At 41.7% G+C, this 25,070-nt stretch overlaps 1 protein-coding gene across 1 annotated transcript in view; it reads right to left on the bottom strand.

The window, feature by feature from the left end:
• The window catches only part of SHOC1 (shortage in chiasmata 1), a gene marked incomplete at its 3' end in the record, with an annotated part of 329,963 nt that overhangs the window by 90,262 nt on the left and 214,631 nt on the right, over positions 1-25,070 (bottom strand). The window contains exon 10 of the mRNA XM_082259212.1: positions 15,328-15,477. Within this exon, the coding sequence (XP_082115338.1) occupies positions 15,328-15,477 (150 nt within the window). The remainder of the gene's footprint in view (positions 1-15,327; positions 15,478-25,070) is intronic.

The raw sequence follows: 25,070 nt of genomic DNA, 5'->3' as shown, positions 1-25,070 counted from the left end.
ACAGCCATCACCTCGGCAAATGCCACATGGCAGCCACTGGCAATATGGGCAGCATGATGCCAACATGCCCTCATGGCAGCCTGATTACAGTTATCAACAATTATAATTTTTGTACCCTATTATTTATTTTACCCCGGCTTCTGTTTTTCTAAGTTAATTTAGTCCAAATGGACCTTTTTTATGTTGATTTTTGTGAATACGGAAAGTATTAAGGTTTTCTGTTTTTTTTTTACAGATTTAAAAAAATAAATAAGAATCCAATTAAAAAATGGTGTATCTTAATTTGTTAACATGTTGAATATTGTGCATAACCAGCAAAATATGTTTGATACATTAATTCATAAAAGAATAAAGGGACATATCAATAGTTAGATCTTTGCAGTCATAATACAAAGATAATGGTGAAGAGTTAAAATTATTTAATTCTAAAATTTAATAGAACAGATAGAATAGACAAACATTATCTTCATCATAACAGAACACATGCCTTTTTATTTGAAAAGTATTGAATTATGAGCAGCATCTTCCTTCTTCTCACATTTATCAAGATGAGCATGTGCTCCGCATTTCACATATTTTTTGGCCTGCCGCGAGACGAAAGTTCTTTCTGGATAAAATGTTGAGTTTACTTGAGAAAATTCTTCCGGGACATTATTTGGTTCCGATCATGCGTGTTGAGATTTGTAGATGTGTGTCGGACGAATTCTGTACTGACTGGCGAACAATCGGCCATTCTGGTGTCGGCCTACAAAAATTTTAATGCTTGCACGACAGATTCTGTTCGGCTGAAAGTGCGCTGTCGGCTGTCGGAAGCATCATACTAACAAGCCTACAATCGGCCGATCGGTCGTTGGCCGAATCTTTTCGGCCGACAATCTGCATGTGTGTACAGGGCATTAGGGTCTGCAGATCACAGGGTGCCTTGTCGGGGCCTGCAGCTTACGCATGTATTTGCAAATGTGTACAACCAAACCCCTGTTTTTAACGCATACTGTTAGACAGGTCAATTGGTCGTTGGCTGGTTGGTAAGTAGTGACTGGAAATCTCTTCGTTTTTTAGATCTTTTCAGGATAGGGACAGGTATCCTCTGGTTGCTTTAGGGGGAGTTAGAGATTGGCTGCAGTCACAAATCGCTCTGTCAATGTCCACAAAAGTCCTTCTCAGGGCTGGTATTTTGGTATAGGTCTAGTATCTTTTGAGCTTAGGGAGAGGTATCCTGTGGTTGCTGTAGGGACAGTTAGATATCGGCTGCAGTCGCACAGAAATTGCTTGGTCAATGTCCACAAAAGTCATTTAAAATGCTCCAATGTCGTTTTAGGGTCTATTACAGTCTCTTTAACATTAGGGCCAGGTATCCTGTGGTTGCTTTAGGGGCAGTTAGATATCGGCTGCAGTCGCACAGAAATCGCTTTGTCAATGTCCACAAAAGTCATGTAAAGGGCTGCAATTTTTTTGGTATTGCTGTGCAGTGCACTAAAAAGGGGGGGGGGGTAATCCACAGTATAATATAATTTTTAGAAAGCATATTATAGTGGATTAGTACTATTATTGTGCACTGTGCAGCATTGTGACAGGTGTGGTGGTGAAACTGAGCGTTTCTGCAGCAACACTACCAATGCTCCCCCCCAATGCCACATATTGAAGTGGGGTGTTCTCTGTGTAAGCTTTTTCAAGTGTATTTGTGTCATGCAACAATATTGCCTAGTTTGCTGAGTGAAGTCCGGTACACACTGCGCCAAACTTACTGGCCAATTTTTTGAACTGGTGTGCTACACCAATGCCACATATTGAAGTGGGGTGTTATTTAACAGTATAATTTTCTGAGTGTATTTTAGTCCTGCAAACATTTGGCCTCTTTTGCTGTGTTAACTCTGCTACACACAGTGACAACAGATACTGGCCAATTATTTGTAGAACTGGTGTAATAAACCTGTGCGCCCCCCCCCCCCAATGCCACATATTGAAGTGGGGTGTTCTCTGAGTAAACTTTTTCAAGTGTATTTGTGTCATGCAACAATATTGCCTAGTTTGCTGAGTGAAGTCTGGTACACACAGCACCTAACTCACTGGCCAATTTTTTGAACAACTGGTGTGATAAACCAGTGGCCCCCAATACCACATATTGAAGTGGGGTGTTATCTGAGTAAACTTTTACAAGTGTATTTGTGTCCTGCAACAATATTGCCTCTTCTGCTGAGTTAAGTCTGATACACACAGTGCCAAACTCACTGGCCAATTTTTTGAACAACTGGTGTGATAAACCAGTGGCCCCCCCCAATAGCACGTATTGAAGCGGGTGTTATTTAACAGTATACTTTTCTAAGATTGTATTTTAGTCCTGCAAAAATTTGTCCTCTTTTGCTGTGTTATCTGTGGTACACACATTGACAACAGATACTGGCCAATTATTTGTAGAACTGGTGTGATAAACCTGTGACCCCCCCAAATACCACAGATTGAAGCGGGGTGTTATCTACACGGACACATGGTCTAGCAAACACGGGCAGGGAAGGTATATCACTTTTACTGCCCACTGGGTGAACCTTCTGACGGCCGTTAAGCATGCAACCTGTGGCACCCGTGTAGATTTAGTTGTACCGCCACGGATTGCAAGCAGGCCTGCCTCTTCTTCTCCTCCTCCTCCATCCTCCCTCTCCTCCTCGGCTGATTCCTCCTCTTCCACTGCTACCATCTCTTCTCCTGCGCCGCCCCAGATCCCCAGAACCTATTCCACATGCCAGGTGAGACGTTGCTTGCCATGCTGTGCTGTGTCTGTTGTGCCTGGAAGCCAAGAGCCACACTGGTCCTGCACTCCTTTCAGCTGACACTGCTGAATTTGTCAGTTGGTAAAGTGGTGTGCGACAACGGTGCCAATCTGCTGAGCGCGCTGAAACAGGGCAAAATAACACACGTGCCATGCACGGCACTGTAAGATTCTGGTACCTTTGGTACCCTTATTTCCCATTTCTACCTTAATATTGCGTCCCACCTTGCTAACTAGGTGGAACGCATACACCTTTAAGAACGATGATATCATCGCCGAGCGCCGCTATGAGCGGCTATTTCAATCGCCGGTTTTCTCTCACTCATTGCTCGTTCAAACCGCATGCTTGACCAGTCTTGTCCTATGCTGCTGGAGCTTCTAGCTATTCCTTTGCCTGAACAAAACCGGAACCTCGCTACCGATCCCGTATCTTGCTACCGGATCACTCTCTTGCTACTGGACCTTGCTACTACTAACCCAACTAGTGATAAGTACCCCACAGGGGATTTCTTCCTAACTAACTTACACTATCTACCTCTGTACACTAAAGGACTGTTACTATGTAAGCACTATTTCTATCATCTGCATAACTTCATAGATTGCTAGCTCTTGAGCCTACCATCATCTACATCATTGCACTAGGTTACTCTCTCTTGTATACTTCATCTGCTGTCCCCTACCACCTGTTACTATACATGATTGCTAAACCTATCTGCATACTACCTATCATCACCTACCACTCTCCTGAATATTACTACTGAGTGCTCACCATTTCTAACGCCTGTCTCTCACCTCTATACTATCATATACATCCTATCACTCCAGGAACATCATATTGAGTGTATGTATATTTGCATAAAGCAGGCTGTGCACGGTGATGAGTCCTGAGAGTTGGATATGTTTGTTCAACACATCTCTACATGACTACTGAGTGTAATAATTCTGCAGCTGCAAATCCATTCACTAACAAAAAACGCAAGAGCGTTACAGGTCCTGAACTTGGTGGTGCAGCGATTCTTTGCCAAATACCCTGGGGTCCAGGACGTCTTACGGCAGGCCAGGAAAATCTCAGGCCATTTCCGAAGATCTTACACAGCCATGGCTCGCCTTGCTGAGATTCAGCGGCGACACAACCTGCCCCTCAGGCGTCTTATTTGTGACTGCCCGACGTGATGGAACTCAATGTTGCATATGCTCGATAGGTTGCTCCAGCAGAAACGTGCAGTTAATGACTACCTGTACGAACTCTGCAGCAGGACAGGTTCTGGGGAGCTTGGGTTTTTTTCACTGCGCCAGTGGCTGCTCATGCGGGACACATGCAGACTTCTGCGGCCATTCAATGAGATCACCAAACTGGTCAGTCACGGCCAGTGCGCCATAAGTGACATCATACCTTACGCCTTCTTTCTGGAGCGTGCATTGCGTCGTGTCATTGATCAAGCCGTTGAGGAGCAGGAGCAGGAAGATCAGGAAGTCGCAATGTTGAATGAATTCCCAGGGGGTGCTACTCCATCTGAGACAAATCAACAGCAGGAGTCTGAAGAGGAGTCAGAGGAGGAGGAGGATGGTGCTGGGGGGGATGAGGAGGAGCAAGAAGAGCATGCTTTAAACCTTGTGTTATCCATGGATGGGGGGAGGAGAACGAGGACAACATTATCCTGGATGATGAGCTGGAAGCAGGCCACTATACCGTTTCCAGTTTAGTGGGAATGGGGGCCAACATGCTGCAGTGTTTTAAGGGGGACCCCCGTATAAAACGCATAAAGGCCAAGGACCAGTAGTGGGTGGCAATGTACTTAGACCCCCGGTACAAACACAAAATGGCGGAAATGTTACCACAATCACAGAGGGCGGTCAGAATGCAGCACTTCCAGCCCTTGCTGCGGGAAATGCTGCATTCTGCTTTTCCGTGTGCTGTCACAGAGAGACAGTTGTGGGTAGCAATCCAACAGCGCCTGCAAAAAGAGGGCGGTTGGAAGATGTCTTGGTCACTTCAGATATGAGATCCTTCTTTCAGCCGAACCATCGACAGCTGTACTCCCGATCCAGCATGAGGGAATGCCTAGACCGACAGGTGTCCGACTACATCGGGTTAACGGCCGATGTGGACGCTCTGAGGAGTGATGAACCCCTGGACTACTGGGGGGGGGGGGGGGCAGGCTTGACCTCTGGCCAGAGCTTGCACAATTTGCAATGGAAATGTTGGCTTTCCCCCATCCAGTGTCCTGTCCAAAAAGACGTTCAGCGCAGCAGTGGGGATCGTGACCGATAAGCGCACTCGCCTAGCTCATGACAGTGTAGACAACCTCACATTTAAAAATGAACGAGGCATGGATCTCTGAGGAATTTAACACATGTGACCAGTAGACCAGGTTTCATCGAAATTCCTCCACCCACAACAATTCCTGGTCCTTAGCTTCGCTACATACAGCGGCATAAAAGGCATTTTGGGGCCTTTCAGGGCTGACAATTATTTTTTCTGTGAATGCCTAATGTACCTCCAGCCACCAAATATTAAGTTCTTTGCTGTCAGTTCAAACCATGTGAGCTAATTTTTGGAGCCTATACAGGCCGACACTTACGGTTCTGTGTACTGTGAACGCCTCGCCTACCATACCTCTAGCCATCAAAAACTAAGTTTTTTGCTGTCAGTTCAAACCATGTGAGTTAATTTTTGGAGCCTATGCAGGCCGACACTTACGGTTCTGTGTACTGTGAATGCCTACCATACCTCTAGCCATCAAAAACTAAGTTTTCTGCTGTCAGTTCAAACCATGTGAGCTAATTTTTGGAGCCTATACAGGCCGACACTTACGGTTCTATGTACTGTGAACGCCTACCGTACCTCTAGCCATCAAAAACTACGTTTTTTGCTGTCAGTTCAAACCATGTGAGCTAATTTTTGCAGCCTATACAGCCCGACACTTACTTCTGTATACAGTGTGAATGCCTAATGTACCTTCAGCCACAGAATACTACGTACTTAGCTGTCAGGTAAACCCATGTGGGCTAATGTTTAGGGCCTGGAATGGGCGACACTTACTTCTGTATCCTGTGAATGCCTAATGTACCTTCAGCCACAGAATACTACATTCTTTGCTGTCAGGTAAATGCATGTGGGTTAATTTTTGGGGCCTGGAATGGCCGACACTTACTTCTTTATCCTGTGAATGCCTAATTTTTCAGACTGGAAATGAAAAACAATGGGTCTATAAAGGTTCTGCCAAATTGTGGAATGGATGCGGACCCATTTTACAGATGTGTGAATGGACCCTATATGTATTAGACAATGTATTTACCAGCTGCTGTCAGTTCTGGCTGATTTATGAAAAAAAAATATATATATTTTTTGCTGTAAAAAAAAAAAAAAAATTTAGGGCAACTTTTTCAATTGCAATACTTCTGTTATGACATTGTCCATGTGCTGGGACTATTTGTGCACAGCTAGTACGTCTTTTGTGGCTGCAAATATGACCTAAAGGTTTTTAAAGTTCGCCTCCCATTAAAGTCAACGGGGCCCGCCGCAAACACGCTGTTCGCGGACTTTTGAGAAAGTTTGCGGCTGGCGTTCGCGAACCACCCCGGCCGATGTTCGTCGATCACTAGCCAAGACCATACAGTGGTTTAACAGGACAAGTTCTATTCAGAACAGGCCTCGCCATGGTCGACCAAAGAAGTTGAGTGCATGTGCTCAGCGTCATATCCAGAGGTTGGCTTTGGGGAAATAGATGTATCAGTGCTGCCAGCATTGCTGCAGAGGTTGAAGGGGTGGGGGGTCAGCCTGTCAGTGCTCAGACCATATGCGGCATACTGCATCAAAGTGGTCTGCATTGCTGTCGTCCCAGAAGGAAGCCTCTTCTAAAGATGATGCATAAGAAAGCCCGCAAACAATTTGCTGAAGACAAGCAGACTAAGGACATGGATTACTGGAATCATGTCCTGTGGTCTGATGAGACCAAGATAAACTTATTTGGATCAGATGGTGTCAAGCATGTGTGGTGGCAACCAGGTGAGGAGTACAAAGACAAGTGTGTCTTGCCTACAGTCAAGTGGTGGGAGTGTCATGGTCTGGGGCTGCATAATTGCTGCCGTCACTGGGGAGCTACAGTTTATTGAGGAAACCATGAATGCCAACATGTACTGTGACTTACTGAAGCAGAGCATGATCCCCTCCCTTCGGAGACTGGGCCACAAGCCAGTATTCCAACATGATAACGACCCCAAAAACACCTCCAAGACAACCACAACCTTGCTAAAGAAGCTGAGGGTAAAGGTGATGGACTGGCCAAGCATGTCTCCAGACCTAAACCCTATTGAGCATCTGTGGGGCATCCTCAAATGGAAGGTGGAGAAGCGCAAGGTCTCTAACATCTACCAGCTCCGTTATGTCATCATGGAGGAGTGGAAGAGGACTCCAGTGGCAACCTATGAAGCTCTGGTGAACTCCATGCCCAAGAGGGTTAAGGCAGTGCTGGAAAATAATGGTGGCCACACAAAATATTGAGACTTTGGTCCCAATTTGGACAACTTCACTTAGGGGTCTACTCACTTTTGTTGCTAGTAGTTTAGACAAGAATGGCTGTGTGTTGCGTTATTTTAAGGGGACAGCAAATTTACACTGTTATACAAGCCGTGCACTCACTACTTAATATTGTAGCAAAGTGTAATTTCTTCAGTGTTGTCATATAAAAAGATATAATAAAATATTTACAAAAATGGGAGGGGTGTACTCACTTTTTTTAGATACTATATATATGTGTGTGTGTATATATATATATATATATATATATGCGTAAAAGCGTAAAAGGGGCCTATGTGTGTGCATGGGCAAAATCACTTAGAATGAAGGCCCCCACCTAGTGGTCATGATTCAATCCCCCAAGATCATGCATGAGTATCGTGCATGACCAACATTGGAAAAGTGGAACATAGTTCTAACAGGAGTACCATAGGGAGAAGTAGGGTGCCAAGTTTGTTACATGGTTACATTTTAAAGGTAACTACAAATGTGGGTCCTCCGAATATCCTTGCTGCAAACACATCCTAGGAGGCAGGAAATTCTGCTCTACAGTTAGTCAGAGGGAATACGATATAGGTTCTTTCTACAACTGTAATACTAGTTATGTCATCCACTTAATTACCTGTAGTTCATGTCATATACAATACGTAGGGTGGACTACGAGACATTTGAGAGACAGGTCTTATGAGCATGTTTACAGTGTAGAGAAGAACACGTGCACTAATATAGATAAACACTTTAATCTGTGTCATGGGGGCGATAAGATTTTACTAGATTTTCCATCTTCAGACTCTTATGCCCCACGGTTTGTACTTTGAGTGGGATGTGAGCCATTTTTACGAGTAACTGAAGGTGGACCCTTGTGATTACATAAGAGAGATATGTCTCAATTGATATACTGTATTGCATTCTACATTGTATGAGGTTGTGTCTGTAGCTCTATGCTTTTCTTGTTGGAATCCTACTTTATTGGTTCTTTCCCCTTTTGCTTCTCTTCTCTATAACTGCTCTATCGCTTTGTCTTACCCTTTTCATGCTTATTGTACACAACACTCATTGACATATGTATGATCCTGCAGGACATATTTTTTATTACTATCAGATGGTAGCCTTTAGTCTCCATTCACACTAGCACGACTTGTCAGGCGACTTGGTCAGCCTGACAAGTCGTGCACTGTCGCCGTCCATTGACTGCGACAGGAGCCGTTCTAATAGGAGCGACACAAGTCGCTCCGACTTAGAAAGAGGGTCCTGTACTACTTCGGGGCGACCTGGAGCGACTTGCATAGACATTTATTTTATGAAGTTCGTGCGAGTCGTGCCGAAGTCGCGCTGCACGCGACTTCACAGGTCGCCCCCTAAGTCGGAGCGACGTAGTGTGAACCGAGCCTTATAGGCATTTAGGGTGTTTGTGTATATAGTTGCATGAATACAATAACGATACAGACATGCAAGATACACTTCATTTGATTTATTAAACTTTACATCTGTTTCTTTTTTGCCATTGTTGGATTATGCAGCCTACTTTTCCCAACGGTACTCCTGTTGGAACTTCGTTCCACTCTTTCCAATGTCGGTCCTGCACGATACCCATCGGTTCATGTATGATCTTGGGGGATTGAATCATGACCACTAGGTGGGGGCCTTTCTTCCAATAGATTTTGCCCATGCATACATACAACTAAGTGTAGGAGTACACGACTTTTATGACCACTTCATTGCCATATGTGCAGGCATTCATTTTCAGATTCTGTGACCTTTTGTGTCTTGAGTCCATATTGGTTTACATTCATATTAGTGCTTTCTGTTTTTGTGACGTGACACCCCTTTTTCCCCTACATGCAGATCACCTTTTAACCATATTTTACACATATAGTGGTTTGACTAATTAATCATTTACATATGGTCCCTTCACACATATATTTTGGGATATTTCTTTTAACCTTTTTTAATTCTTTATTTCTCTTCTTCTTCTTGTCTTCTTCATATAATGTTTTCATATCTCTGAGTTTTTTATGCTGAGCATATACACCATTTGTTTACTATATTTTGTTATGGTTGGCTCAGTATTTGGCTTGTTTGTATCTTGTTTTGCTTGTTATTCGTTTTAACATTTTTTGTTGCAACTCTTTTGTATTGGGATTCCTATGGCTGTTCGGGATGGGTCAATGCTGAAACTGTGAAACTGCCTCAATTACCTAAAAAAGGTGTATGGGGATTATTTAAGGTGTTGGTTATTATGAATAAGCACAAGATATTTGTGTGAAATGCGTCAACCTTCTACTGTCCACTGTCTCTGTCGTCTGGTGTGTGTCTCACAGTCTTTTCAGAATAAATGGACTTGGACCCCAGCATGGTGTGCAGCCATCCTTTCTATTGATTCCGCTCTCAGTTGACATAGCAGAGCCACTCCAGGCTCTGTAAGGATCCCCACAATATTGTCGGGATCCACACAGATGCCTGATCATCAGCCTCTCAGTGCACCGCACAGAGTCAGAGCCAGACGCTCCCACCATTCTTGAGCACCATCTGTAGATTATAATGTGCACAATACTGTAGATGTTGCTGTGTGCAGTAGTGTAGATGTTATAGCACACATAACTGTAGATGTTACTGCACACCATGCTGTAGATGTTGCTGTAAACAGGACTTTGCATGGTATTGCACATTATGCCATATACAGTGCCTTGCGAAAGTATTCGGCCCCCTTGAACTTTGCGACCTTTTGCCACATTTCAGGCTTCAAACATAAAGATATAAAACTGTAATTTTTTGTGAAGAATCAACAACAAGTGGGACACAATTATGAAGTGGAACAAAGTTTATTGGATATTTCAAACTTTTTTAACAAATAAAAAACTGAAAAATTGGGCGTGTAAAATTATTCAGCCCCCTTAAGTTAATACTTTGTAGCGCCACCTTTTGCTGCGATTACAGCTGTAAGTCGCTTGGGGTATGTCTCTATCAGTTTTGCACATCGAGAGACTGAAATTTTTGTCCATTCCTCCTTGCAAAACAGCTCGAGCTCAGTGAGGTTGGATGGAGAGCGTTTGTGAACAACAGTTTTCAGTTCTTTCCACAGATTCTCGATTGGATTCAGGTCTGGACTTTGACTTGGCCATTCTAACACCTGGATATGTTTATTTGTGAACAATTCCATTGTAGATTTTGCTTTGTTTTGGATAATTGTCTTGTTGGAAGACAAATCTCCATCCCAGTGTCAGGTCTTTTGCAGACTCCATCAGATTTTCTTCCAAAATGGTCCTGTATTTGGCTCCATCCATCTTCCCATCAATTTTAACCATCTTTCCTGTCCCTGCTGAAGAAAATCAGGCCCAAACCATGATGCTGCCACCACCATGTTTCACAGTGGGGATGGTGTGTTCAGGGTGATGAGCTGTGTTGCTTTTACGCCAAACATAATGTTTTACATTGTTGCCAAAAAGTTTGATTTTGGTTTCATCTGACAAGAGCACCTTCTTCCACATGTTTGGTGTGTCTCCCAGGTGGCAAACTTTAAATGACACTTTTTATGGATATCTTTAAGAAATGGCTTTCTTCTTGCCACTCTTCCATAAAGGCCAGATTTGTGCAGTATACGACTGATGGTTGTCCTATGGACAGAGTCTCCCACCTCAGCTGTAGATCTCTGCAGTTCATCCAGAGTGATCATGGGCCTCTTGGCTGCATCTCTGATCAGTCTTCTCCTTGTATGAGCTGAAAGTTTAGAGGGACGGCCAGGTCTTCGTAGATTTGCAGTGGTCTGATACTCCTTCCATTTCAATATTATCGCTTGCACAGTGCTCCTTGGGATGTTTAAAGCTTGAGAAATCTTTTTGTATCAAAATCCGGCTTAAAACTTCTCCACAACAGTATCTCGGACCTGCCTGGTGTGTAACTTGTTCTTCGTGATGCTCTCTGCGCTTTAAACGGACCTCTGAGACTATCACAGTGCAGGTGCATTTATACGGAGACTTGATTACACAGAGGTGGATTCTATTTATCATCATTAGTCATTTAGGTCAACATTGGATCATTCGGAGATCCTCACTGAACTTCTGGAGAGAGTTTGCTGCACTGAAAGTAAAGGGGCTGAATCATTTTGCACGCCCAATTTTTCAGTTTTTTATTTGTTAACAAAGTTTGAAATATCCAATAAATTTCGTTCCACTTCATGATTGTGTCCCACTTGTTGTTGATTCTTCACAAAAAATTACAGTTTTATATCTTTATGTTTGAAGCCTGAAATGTGGCAAAAGGTCGCAAAGTTCAAGGGGGCCGAATACTTTTGCAAGGCACTGTATATTATTGTGCAAATTACTGTAGATGGCACTGCACACAAAACTATAAATAGTTCTGTGCACCATATTCTAGATGTAACTGTACACAATGCTGTAGGTGGTACTGGGCACCACAGTGTAAATAGTGCTGTGCACATTACTTACTGCACACAATACTAAAAACACCACGAGGATACTGTGAACACTATGGTGCTGTACACAATACTTTAGGCACTAAATAAATGTATTTAGGACATTGATATGGATATTACAGTGCCTCATTAATATGTCTGTTGTGCACTGTGCTGTGGATACTAGATACTATATATACACTACATTGTCAAAAGAATTGGGACACCTGCCTTTTAGTGTTGGGCGAACGGTTTGGCCCGAGCATGAGTTCAGGCCGAACATTGGCTGTTCACCTACTCAGCGAACACCCGAATTGTTGGGGCGCTCGGCGATTTGTATGGCCTGCTGAACGCCTCACAATGCACTGCGCACTGCACAGTGCGTTGGAAGCCCTGATTGACTGAAGCAATGAAGGCTTTGCCCAATTAGGGCAAAGAACACTGTCAGAGTCATGATTGGAGAAAGTAATGATGACTGTGTCCATTCATGACTCGTTGCTCATAGACCCACCCCACACTATAAAAGGCTCCTTTGGAGAGTGGAGATCGATAGAACAGGGCTCTGTTCATTGCTACTAGCGTGTTAGTGTGCTATAGTTTGCTATTGTGACTCTATTGTGAGCATAGAGCGTCAGTGTTGTGTAATTATAATGACAGTGCAGCGTGAGTATAGTGCAAACTTCCTTTTTTACTTTAGTGTCAGTTTAGTGTGTCGGGGCAGGTTTACTGCAGTATACTGAAGTGTATCAGTTTAATGTGTCAGGGCAGGCTTACTACAGTATAAGAAGGTATGTCAGTGTAGAGTGTCAGGGCAATTATTCTGCAGTATATTGAATTGTGTTAGTGCACTTTTACTGCAGTATATTGACGTGCGTTATTGCAGTTTTACTGCAGTATATTGACGTGCGTTAGTGCAGTTTTACTGCAGTATATTGATGTGCGTTAGTGCAGTTTTACTGCAGTTTATTGTAGTGTGTTAGTAGTGTGTCTGTGTAGTGAGTCCTCAAATTAAAATTGCACCAAACACCACTTTTTATTGATTAAATTACATCCAAGTACACATTACCCCATCTATATTACATTTTGGTACTAAGCCCCCCCCCCCCATCATGTCTGGAAGGCCAACAAGGAGAGGCAGACGTTCCCATGGTACTAAGAAGGGGCCAGCAGCGCCTGTGTCCACTGTCAAAGGGGGACGTGGTCCATCCTCAAGTAGGGCACCATTTCCTCTGTTTAGAGATGTTGCCAGTGCTATCAAGTCACAGCATGCAGAGGAGGAGATGGACTGGCTTACTAAGCCATCCTCATCCTCCTCATCCTCTTCCACCCAAGCAGAGACTACTCGTCCACAACTACTCCTGCCATAGCCCCAGCATAATGCATGGAGGAGTTAGCTGAGTTATTTGAACACAACATCGGCCACTTGCTTTGTGACAATGCACAGACAATACTTGATTCTGATGTTGGTTCTGAGGTTTAGGAAGGGGTAACATGAGCCTACATAGAGCGGAGAACTGATAAAAACAAATTGGCAGTCATGTTCCCCCATGAATTTGGGCCTAAGTTCCCCCATGTACAATATGACTTCTTTACATAAGGCTTGCTCTAACCATGGTGCAAAATTTTATTTCTATCCGCAGACTGCCAAAGAGACACAAGAATGTATCCAAAAAATCTCTAATCTTTTTCTGAGTTCACAAAATTCATACAGACTGGCTCCGTTGTTTACTAAATAAAGAAAGCTTGCAGGGAAAATTAATTTAAATGTGATTATTTTTTTCTTTTTCTATATCAGTTTTGCTGCAGCAGGTTCTATACATGGTACAGATGCACCACTTTACAGGCAGACTAAGGGGAACCCCCCAAGCACTATATTTAAAGGAATTTTTCATTTTTATTATTTCACTTTAAGCATCAGTAAATCACTGCTCGTTTAAAAATTATCTATTTTACAAAATTATTTTTCATTGATACATGTCCCCCACGGCAGTACCCATACCCCTTGTATGCCACATAGCTTGCATATAAGCGTTCAAAATTGACACTTTAGATTTTTCCAGTTCGGATCCCATAGACTTCAATGGGCTTCCTTGTTCGGCTCTGAACTTTTGCGATGTTCGAAAGTTCTGGAGCAAACCAAACAGGGGGTTGTTCGGCCCATTTCTACTTCCTTTACACGCACATGAACTTTAATGGCATACCAGGCTTAGTCTGTAGGATTCAATATTGAGTTGGCCCACCCTTTGCAGCTATAACAGCTTTAACTCTTTTGGGAAGGCTGTCCACAAGGTTTATTGTGTCTATGGGAATGTTTGACAATTCTTCCAGAAGTGCATTTGTGAGGTCAGGCACTGATGTTGGATGAGAAGGCCTGGCTCACAGTCTCCGCTCTAATTCATCTCAAAGGTGTTCTATTCGGTTGAGGTCAGGCCAATCAAGTTCCTCCATCCCAAACTCGCTTATCCATGTCTTTATGGACCCTGCTTTGTGCACTGGTTCCCTTCTGGGAAGGGTGTCCCAATTTCATTTTGCAAAAAAATACATTAGTTATCAGACTGCAAAAACATTATCATATGTAAATATATCTGAACCCTGGATAGTGGATAGGGTGTGTCCGCTGAGCACAATAAAATGCTCTCCAGCACACCTACTGCATACCCATCAATCACTTTTATTTGGTGGAGTTACCTTTGTAACACCCTCTCCAGGGACAAAAATTATTACTATTAGGCCCCTTTCACACAGGCGGACCGTTCAGATCCGCCTGTCCGTTTTTTTGGCGGATCTGAACGGTCCCCCCATGCATTCCTATGGGGCATCGGATGTCAGCGGAGACATGTCCGCAGACATCCGACCCGATCCGATCCGTCAAATCTGGACGGATGGAAACCCTATTTTCCATCCGTCCAGCGGATCGGATCGGATCGGGTGAGAACGGACTGACGGTCCGTTGACATCCGATTTCCCCCATAGAGATGCATGGGGAACTGTCAGCTGTGTCATCCTGCTGATCGAGCCGCCGATCCCCCGCTGAGAAAAACGGACTCCGTCCAACGGACGGAGTGTGTGAAAGGAGCCTTAAGGAGTACCAAGAGTCGTTTATGAGGGCCAGGGACTTTGCTATAGTCGTTTATGAGGGCCAGGGACTCTGCACTGAATCAAAGACAAGACAAACTCTATTTATATTATTTTGAAAACCCATCTTTTTAGTGTTGCTTTTGTCTGTTTTGTAAAATCTTTTCTGTAAATATTTCTTGCAGCACTTTTTATTTTCAATAAAACAATATTTAAAAACCCTTAAACGGAATCTCTGAATGTTCTACTTATAAATTAAAGAACTTTACCTCTGTAAAAAAGCTACCTTAGTGTTAACCTACATCCCTGTTTGGCCATTGCAGGGAGTGATACAGACAATTTTGAAAGGTCAGAATTGCAACAGCGGTTGCTGTGAAAGGTAAATGTTTGCATTAAAACTTGGTGGCATCTATTGTGTATGTGTAAAGAGTTGCTCAGGTAACTTGCTCCAATGATGATTACTCTCAGACTGCTGGTGCCTAAATTGTTGTCTCACTAGCTGGAAAATCTATATGCAGGGTGAAGCTGAGAAAGTAATTGTCATATACTTTGTCATACCTTTAAAACTTTAGATGGCGTTTCTGGAAATAGTTCCTTTAGCTGATCATTGGTTGCTAACAGTAACCACTGTAGTGAGGATCCTCTACTTAGCATACTCTGAGCCACAAGGGGATTAATACTTGGAAATGAAAGTAAAACTTTTTCTTCCTGGAAAAGGAATTCATATTACTGCAAAATATAATGATTCTATGAGCAGCAATAAGAACACTACAAAAATAATAAATGTCTTCTAAAGACAAATCTAGAAAACAAATAGCAAGCAAAATTAAAATAGTTGAAAATCCAAAGGCATCAGTTTCAGTTTTTTTATTCTTTGTAGTAAAGTCAGATTCACTTCTTATACCAAAATAATTTACACAATATGTTACTGGAACATATGCCTTATTGACATGTAAGGAGGTACACCAACTTCACTAATATCAAGATTACCCTTTACTTCAAAGCTAGTATATGATTTTCTCATGAGGTTTGACTGAGACTTCAACCGTTCTGTTATTAATAGCTGCATAAACTGCATGCCCAAATCACAAGGTTGGTATTATATGCAGTGGGTATAGAAAATAACTTCACCCCCCTTTTAAAATTATCACATTTTTTTTGCAGCCGAAAACAAAGACAAACACAGTTTTTATTTCATTGAGCTGTATTTATTCAGTTAATCCAAGTGAAAAATAAACAACGTCAGAAAAAAAAAAAAAAATCAAAAACAGAATCACTGAGTTGGAAAAAGGATCACCCTCTTGTATAAGTATTTTGTGAACCCAAATTTTGCTTTAAATACAGCCTTTAGTCTTATGGGATATGTTTCTACTAGCTTTGCACATCTAGACTTGGCAATATGTGGCCACTCTTCTTTGCAGAACTGCAAAAGTTCAGTTAAATTTGATGGTGACAATTTTTCGACTTCAGTCTTTAAGTCATTCTACAGATTTTCAGTGGGGTTTAAGTCTGGGCTCTGACTAAACCATGCAAGAACAGTTACTTTTTTCTTCTTCAACCACTTAATGGTCATTTTTGCTGTATGCTTTGGGTCATTGTCATGTTGGAAGGTAAACCTTCTTACCATTGACAACTTTCTGGCAGGGGATAGCAGATTGTTCTCAAGATCTTGATGGTATTTTGCCCCATCTGTTTTTCTTCTATCCCAATAAATTCTCCACTCCCTGCTGCAGGGAAACATCCACATAACAGGATATTACCACCTCCATGCTTTACTGTAGGAATGGTGTTATTTGAATGGTGAGCGGTATTGGATTTCTGCCAGACATATCATTTAGTGTTGAGGCCAAACAATTCAATTTAGTCTCATTTAACCATAAGAATAAATAAATATTGCTGCACCAAGTGAATAAATCAAAATAATGGGTAATATTACATATAAAAGATACAAATTATAATAATATGAAAGCAAATCAATGCTTATACTAATTTTTATAAAGTGCAAACCATACAGCAATCCATGTGCTTGTGAACAGGTGATTAACAAAAAGTCCCAATGGTGCAATCAAAAAGTGTTAAAAAAATCAGCAAGAAAGTTCAAATAAAACACTAAATCTTCTTCTGTGATTAAACAGTGCAAAAAGGTGCCCCACACTTCACTCAGGTGCTCCCGGTGACTGGTGCAAAATTAGCAGCTCACCTTAGGCATAGACTCCAAGGAGTCATACACGCTTAAAGATTATGGACCCACAGCCTGTTTTATCCTTTCCTTCTGCTCCAGCTGACCCTCCGAGTGCGCCAGGAACTCAATGAACGCATAACACAAAATAGGAGAAGGGATCTAGTGCTCTCCGTTTAAACTATTTTATTAAATCAAGATGCAAAGAAATCCACTTACATATCCCAGCACTTCAGCAGTGCGGGCTTGAAACAGCAGGCAGTACACAGTCTCAGAACCTCCCAAGGACGACGTGCTGTGAGTAGGTTCCTCCCCCCTGTACGCGTTACGTCAGATGACTTCGTCAGCGTGGTGGAGCCTGAAGGAACCGTCAGTCCTATGTAGTGCATTGCTAGCGATTGCCCGCCCAACTACTGGCAGAGATGCCGCAATGTACGGCGCCATTCCCTGGCTATAACTCGCACTCAGTATAGCGGTACTGGCAGCGGGACAATCGTTTATTAAACTCATACATTGCACATTTTAAAGAAAAATAGTCTGCTAACATCAATAGGAGACCATATAAATAAAGTATATACTATAGCTTATTTTATATTAGGAGCCTACTCCCATCGGATCCACAGAGGTTCTGTCTAATTACATTAACTCATTCAATGCCTACTGCAAGAGCAAGCATAAATAAATGACATACATAAAACAAATTAATTCCAGAAAATATATATAATACAACCACTAAAAAGCATAAAGATATATTAGATTAAATCAACTAAATATAAAAAGCATATACAGTGCCTTTGCGAAAGTATTCGGCCCCCTTGAACTTTGCGACCTTTTGCCACATTTCAGGCTTCTAACGTAAAGATATAAAACTGTAATTTTTTTGTGAAGAATCAACAACAAGTGGGACACAATCATGAAGTGGAACGAAATTTATTGGATATTTCAAACTTTGTTAACAAATTAAAAACTGAAAAATTGGGCGTGCAAAATGATTCAGCCCCTTTACTTTCAGTGCAGCAAACTCTCTCCAGAAGTTCAGTGAGGATCTCTGAATGATCCAATGTTGACCTAAATGACTAATGATGATAAATAGAATCCACCTGTGTGTAATCAAGTCTCCGTATAAATGCACCTGCACTGTGATAGTCTCAGAGGTCCGTTTAAAGCGCAGAGAGCATCATGAAGAACAAGGAACACACCAGGCAGGTCCGAGATACTGTTGTGGAGAAGTTTAAAGCTGGATTTGGATACAAAAAGATTTCCCAAGCTTTAATCATCCCAAGAAGCACTGTACAAGCAATAATATTGAAATGGAAGGAGTATCACACCACTGCAAATCTACAAAGACCTGGCCGTCCCTCTAAACTTTCAGCTCATACAAGGAGAAGACTGATCAGAGATGCAGCCAAGAGGCCCATGATCACTCTGGATGAACTGCAGAGATCTACAGCTGAGGTGGGAGACTCTGTCCATAGGACAACAATCAGTCGTATACTGCACAAATCTGGCCTTTATGGAAGAGTGGCAAGAATAAAGCCATTTCTTAAAGATATCCATAAAAAGTGTTGTTTAAAGTTTGCCACAAGCCACCTGGGAGACACACCAAACATGTGGAAGAAGGTGCTCTGGTCAGATGAAACCAAAATCAAACTTTTTGGCAACAATGCAAAACGTTATGTTTGGCGTAAAAGCAACACAGCTCATCACCCTGAACACACCATCCCCACTGTCAAACATGGTGGTGGCAGCATCATGGTTTGGGCCTGCTTTTCTTCAGCAGGGACAGGGAAGATGGTTAAAATTGATGGGAAGATGGATGGAACCAAATACAGGACCATTCTGGAAGAAAACCTGATGGAGTCTGCAAAAGACCTGAGACTGGGACAGAGATTTGTCTTCCAACAAGACAATGATCCAAAACATAAAGCAAAATCTACAATGGAATGGGTCACAAATAAACATATCCAGGTGTTAGAGTGGCCAAGTCAAAGTTCAGACCTGAATCCAATCGAGAATCTGTGGAAAGAACTGAAAACTGCTGTTCACAAACACTCTCCATCCAACCTCACTGAGCTCGAGCTCTTTTGCAAGGAGGAATGGGCAAAAATGTCAGTGTCTCGATGTGCAAAACTGATAGAGACATACCCCAAGCGACTTACAGCTGTAATCGCAACAAAAGGTGGCGCTACAAAGTATTAACCTAAGGGGGCTGAATAATTTTGCACGCCCAATTTTTCCGTTTTTTATTTGTTAAAAAAGTTTGAAATATCCAATAAATTTCGTTCCACTTTATGATTGTGTCCCACTTGTTGTTGATTCTTCACAAAAAATTACAGTTTTATATCTTTATGTTTGAAGCCTGAAATGTGGCAAAAGATCGAAAAGTTCAAGGGGGCCGAATACTTTCGAAAGGCACTGTATAAAATCATGTGATTTTACCAGCAAGAGACCCTAATATTTAATAATATATTTTAATGAATTCATTAATTTATTTATTAAAATTATATTAAAAATACAGTATATTAAAAATAGAGGAGGTTAATAAATTCTTTATAATTATTCATTATAAAACCATAAAAATCGATTTATGTATATATTTATATATTATTTAATAGAAACTATATAAATTCTACAGTATTAAAACGTTTTTATTATGTTAAAATATTAAAATATTAAATCTAAGAACAAAGAGCAGATTATTTATCACTGATAAAACAGTTGAGGTCGAATTCGACATTTAAACCTCTCGGCATGAGAACTTTGGTCTCATATATCCAATACGACTCTCTTTTACTGAGTTGTCTTATAAAATTGCCACCACGCCAATGTTTGACCACGCGTTCAATCCCCCAAAATTTTAAGAACTGGGATTTCGGTCATGGACTAGTCGAAAATGTTTTGATACATTGTGTGTTATGGAACCTTTTTTAATATTTTTAACATGTTCCCCGATCCTTACGCTAAGACTTTTAGATGTGCGTCCAATGTACTGAAGTTCACAGCCACATTCAAGCATGTAGACTACCCCTACAGTACTGCATGTTATCAAATCTTTTATGGGGTATTTCTTCTTAGTGCTATTTGACATGAATTCTTTCTTTTCCTTCTGATTATTCACTGCATGCCTACAGGCTGAGCATCTTCCACACGCGTGAAAACCGGCAACAAATGAAAACAATCCTTCTTTCTTATAAATAGGATGATCTATAGCTCCTGGGGCCAATATATCTTTTAAAATTGGGGCTTTTTTGTAAATGAACTTTGGTCTCTCTGGTAAAACTGATCCTAGTACTTTATCTTTTTTCAAAATGTCCCAGTGTTTTCTCACTATTTTTTCAACTTGTTTATATTGCACATTAAAATCCATAATTAATTTAGAAGAAATGGAAAGACAATTATCCGTTATTGAATAACAATCCGACAATTGAATATAAAAAAGAACTGAATCAGCTAATTAAGAAAGGGGTCAAGGAAGAAATATTGAATAAAAAAGAGGGGTCGTATTTGAATCCTTCAACGTGTAGAATACCTATAATTTACTTTCTACCGAAGATCCATAAGGATTCTAAGAAACCAACAGGAAGACCCATTATAAATGGGATTGACTCGTGCCCGACTAGGCCAATATATTGATTATTTTCTTCAGCCATTGGTTACCCAAACTTGGGCTTTTACTAAAGACACAAAACACGTGATCCAATGTTTACAGGGACTGGAAAATACAGATGATTGTATATTGGCCACAGCAGATGTCGCAGCACGTCGGTCCTTGGGAGGTTATGAGAGTGTACTGCCTGCTGTTTCAAGCCCGCACTGCTGAAGTGCTGGGATATGTAAGTGGATTTCTTTGCATCTTGATTTAATAAAATAGTTTAAACAGAGAGCACTAAATCCCTTCTCCTATTTTGTTTTATGCTGAGTTCCTGGCGCACTCGGAGGGTCAGCTGGAGCAGAAGGAGAGGATAAAACAGGCTGTGGGTCCATAATCTTTAAGCGTGTATGACTCCTTGGAGTCTATCCCTAAGGTGAGCTGCTAATTTTGCACCAGTCACCGGGAGCACCTGAGTGAAGTGTGGAGCACCTTTTTGCACTGTTTAATCACAGAAGAGGATTTTGTGTTTTATTTGAACTTTCTTGCTGATTTATTTAACACTTTTTGATTGCACCATTGGGACTTTTTATTAATCATCTGTTCACAAGCGCTTGGATTGCTGTATGGTTTGCACTTTTTAACAATTGGTATAAGCATTGCTTTGCTTTCATATTATTATAATTTGTATCTTTTATATGTAATTTTACCCATTATTTGATTTATTCACTTGGCGCAGCAATATTTATTTATTCATTTGATTCACTGGTGTTTTGTGTTTAACACTGATTGTTAGCTGCCTTGTGTAGTCATTTACTATTTCACTTTATTATATGTATATGGTTTGCGCTGATTATACCACCATTTTTGGATTTTCATCTAACCATAACACCTTTTTCCATGTGGCCTCAGAATCATCAAGGTGTGTTTAAGGTAGTCAGATGAGACTAAAATTAAATTTTTTGGCCTCAACGGCAAACGATATGTCAGGCGGAAATCCAATACAGCGCACCAGTCAATCAACACCATTCCTACAGTACAGCATGGAGGTGGTAATATCCTGTTATGGGGGTGTTTCTCTGCAGCAGGGACTGGAGCACTTGTCAGGACAGAGACTATCAAATTCTTGAGGAAAATCTGCTGCCCTCTGCCAGAAAGTTGTCAATGGGAAGAAGGTTTACTTTCCAACATGACAATAACCCAAAGCACACAGCAAAAAATGGCCACATAGTGGTTAAAGGAAAAAAAGGTCAATGTCCTTGCATGGCTTAGCCAGAGCCCAGACATAAAACCCCATTGAAAATCTGTGGAATTCGGGTGTGCAGTGATGCGGGCACACACCTGCACATTTGGTGGGACTGTCCAACAGCAACATTTTTCTGGTCCGAAATTTTTCAGATCCTTTCAAAACTATTTGGTGCCCCCTGACCCCGCTATAGCCCTCTTGAATCGCAAACCCAACTCCTTGACACACCGCCAATTTAAACTTCTTCTCCAATTCACCACATCAGCCAAACAAACCATAGCCAAGGCCTGGAAAACTCACTCTCTATGCATACTCTCAGCTAAACACAGGACCACACAAGCTATGATCCATGCCAAACTAGAGGCTGTACTTCAAGATCCAGTGCCAAAATTTGAGAAACTTTGGACCCTTTGGATAACCCATTTTCTACCCCCTGGCCTGGATATTACCCTGCTGTGCCAATGACCTATCCTTTAACCGCAGATTTCCCGCTAAGTCAGCTATTATGGCAGTTCCTTTCCTGGGGAACACACCCCCCCTCCCCATCTCAGGCTGCCTCTGCTTCCCCCACTTTTTTATCTGGTCCCCCCACCCCTTTTTATTTTTTCTCTCTCCCCCCCCTCCCCCTACAACTACCCTTGTTATGCCTCAGTATCCCGCATAACTCACAGTCTCCCAGACTTCTTCTGCTCTTTGGTATTGTCCCCCGTTGGGGTGCCAAACAGCTATTGCACTTGTTTCATATGTTGTGAGAGGGAGATGCTGACAACGCTCCCTTCTCCCTTACACGTTACACCCTGATACACGTCTGATATTTTTTTTTACCCCAGTTGCACTTTATTACTTGTTACATCCTCATACCTCTCCTTCCCTCTGTACTCTGCTTATGTTATACAATATTATATATCTCACACCTATGGTACCTGTTGTCTTCATTTACGTTTTGTACCATACTCTGTACCACTGTTTTGTATCCTTTGTTAACTTTTGATAATAAAAAATTTGAAGAAGAAATTCTGTGGAATGACTTGAAGACTGCAGTCCATCAAATTTTAACTGAACTTGAGAAGTTCTGCATAGAAGAGTGGCCAATTATTGCAAAGTTTAGATGTGCAAAGTTAGTAGAGATATATATACCAACAGACTTAAGGCTGTAATTAAAGCAAAATGTGGTCCAACAAAATACAGACACAAGGGGTGATTCTTTTTCTGAGATGCTGGTGTTATATCGTTCACTTGGATGTTATAAGTTGCACTCATAAATACAGCGGAGTGTCACTAGGTGACTTGCTACAAAAGTTGCTTACAAAATGTTGTAAAAAATTGTTGAAGGAGGGGAGAATGAAGAAAGCTTCTTCCTATCTGCAGCAATCTGAAGGCATAATTATCCCAAGATTCTCCTCTCATGCAAAATGAATTGCTTGAAGCTCAAGTATTGATTTTTTATTTTTCGAAAAAAGATTCACAAACAGTGTCAAAGTGCATATCACATCAACTGGAATATCAGAGGACAAACATAAGACAAGTAGTTGAAAACATTATCAATGATCTTTACATACATTTATCCAGCAGTAAAACATTAGACACCTCATCCCTCAGAGTCGGGAAAATGCATTTGTTTTCCTCCCCTTTTCCATTTATTTATTTCTTTGCCAAGGTCAGGGTCCAACAAGACAGCCTCCAAGGAAGAATTAGTAAGCTGTACCACTCCACCCCCGAACTGCGCCAGCGCAGCATGATGGAGCTGTGTGTACTTAAAGTACCAAGTCATGGGTATCCCGAATTGCCCTCGCAGCTGCTCAAAAGTACATAGTTTCCCCTCATAAAAATATATGATGTATGTATTTAATTTCATAATGGGGCCACAGAAAGCCACCCTGAAGCTTATAAAATTCTCCTAGGGACACATTAAACCATATAGGATTTTTAGGGGACGTAGATAAGGAGTTGTCACCAGCAATTTAGGAGCATATACGAAAAATCTTCCCAGGGAGAGCCATAACTGACCCCATTTCCCTACCCGGGACGCCACCTCTATAGAGCAGATTAAGTAAAGCCTCAAAGGATGTGGCGACTACAGCCTCCAACTCAGTGGTCACATTTAGGTTCTGGGGAAAATCTCCAGTGAAGAAAAATCAGTTGGGAGGCAAAATAATATGACCGGAGATCAGGCATTGCCAGTCCCCCCATGGCCATAGGTAATTTCAGAACAGCCAAGGAGAGCCTGGGAGTACACATTCTTTATAGTAGACTGATGATGATGGAATCTATACCCTTAAAAATGTTTTTCAGGACATAAACAGAATTAAGTATTGATTTTTAAAGATAAATTAGACTGTTTCTGAGATGGAGACTCTGATAGCCTCAGCTAATCATAGAGAAGATTGATGAAACAAAACCTGGTTTTACTGGATGGAGTTCACATGCTCCCTCGATTACCAGGCCATCATGGATTCTCAGGCATAAGCCATGTTGTATCCTTGTCAGGCACCTCTGAGGGTTTCCAAGTTTAATTTCTATCACGCCACCCCTAGATACCACATAGTCCATTCCCTTGCCCCCACCATCCTTAGTCACTCCTTAATCTTGGCCCTTTCCCTCCCCTCCACCCACTCCTTTTTTTTTATTTTTTATTTTTTATTTTTTGTCTTTTTTGCCTGGTTTTGGGCATATACGATTACATGTGCGTGCATATGGGGATGGTCTCCTGGGGCCAGTTTGACATACGAGTGTCCACTCAATAAACCTTCTCTTAGGTCCATTGCTTTGATTGTCTCTTCGATCTGTTAGGCCTCTTTCACACGGGCGGTTGTTCTGCCGTTGGTAAAAGCATGTTTTTATCTTGAAATCCCAAGACTCCAAGCACAACGATCACTTGTGGTATACATTATGATTACATGCGTTTACATGCATTTACATGCATTTACATGCGGCGGTCGATTAGCTGCGGTACTATTTTTTGTAATTTCCACAGCAACTATGTCTTTTTTTTTTCCCTTGACAACCCATAGTAGTCACCCCCGAAGTCAGAAATTGGTATACTTCCTCCCATTTCAACCTCTTCATGACTCTGTTGGAGTATCCTGGGCATTTAGGGTCCCAACTCTCTGGTTGGTCGTGCACCAAGGCTATTATGGCCTCATGAGAGATATCACGGGCTGCCATTGCTCTTCTCTCTATTCAACTTCCTATGTCATTCCCAGGTATACCTTGTAAAATTCTGATGTGCTTCCTGTTCTTTCTTTTTTTTCCGGTGCTATCTGCAGTTGAAAAAGTGCACTGCGATT

Source organism: Pelophylax lessonae, assembly GCF_965119305.1.
Source record: "Pelophylax lessonae genome assembly, chromosome: 1".
NCBI classification, from domain to species: domain Eukaryota; kingdom Metazoa; phylum Chordata; class Amphibia; order Anura; family Ranidae; genus Pelophylax; species Pelophylax lessonae.
Note: the sequence above shows the minus strand (reverse complement) of the source record. Positions and strands in the feature narration are given on the sequence as shown.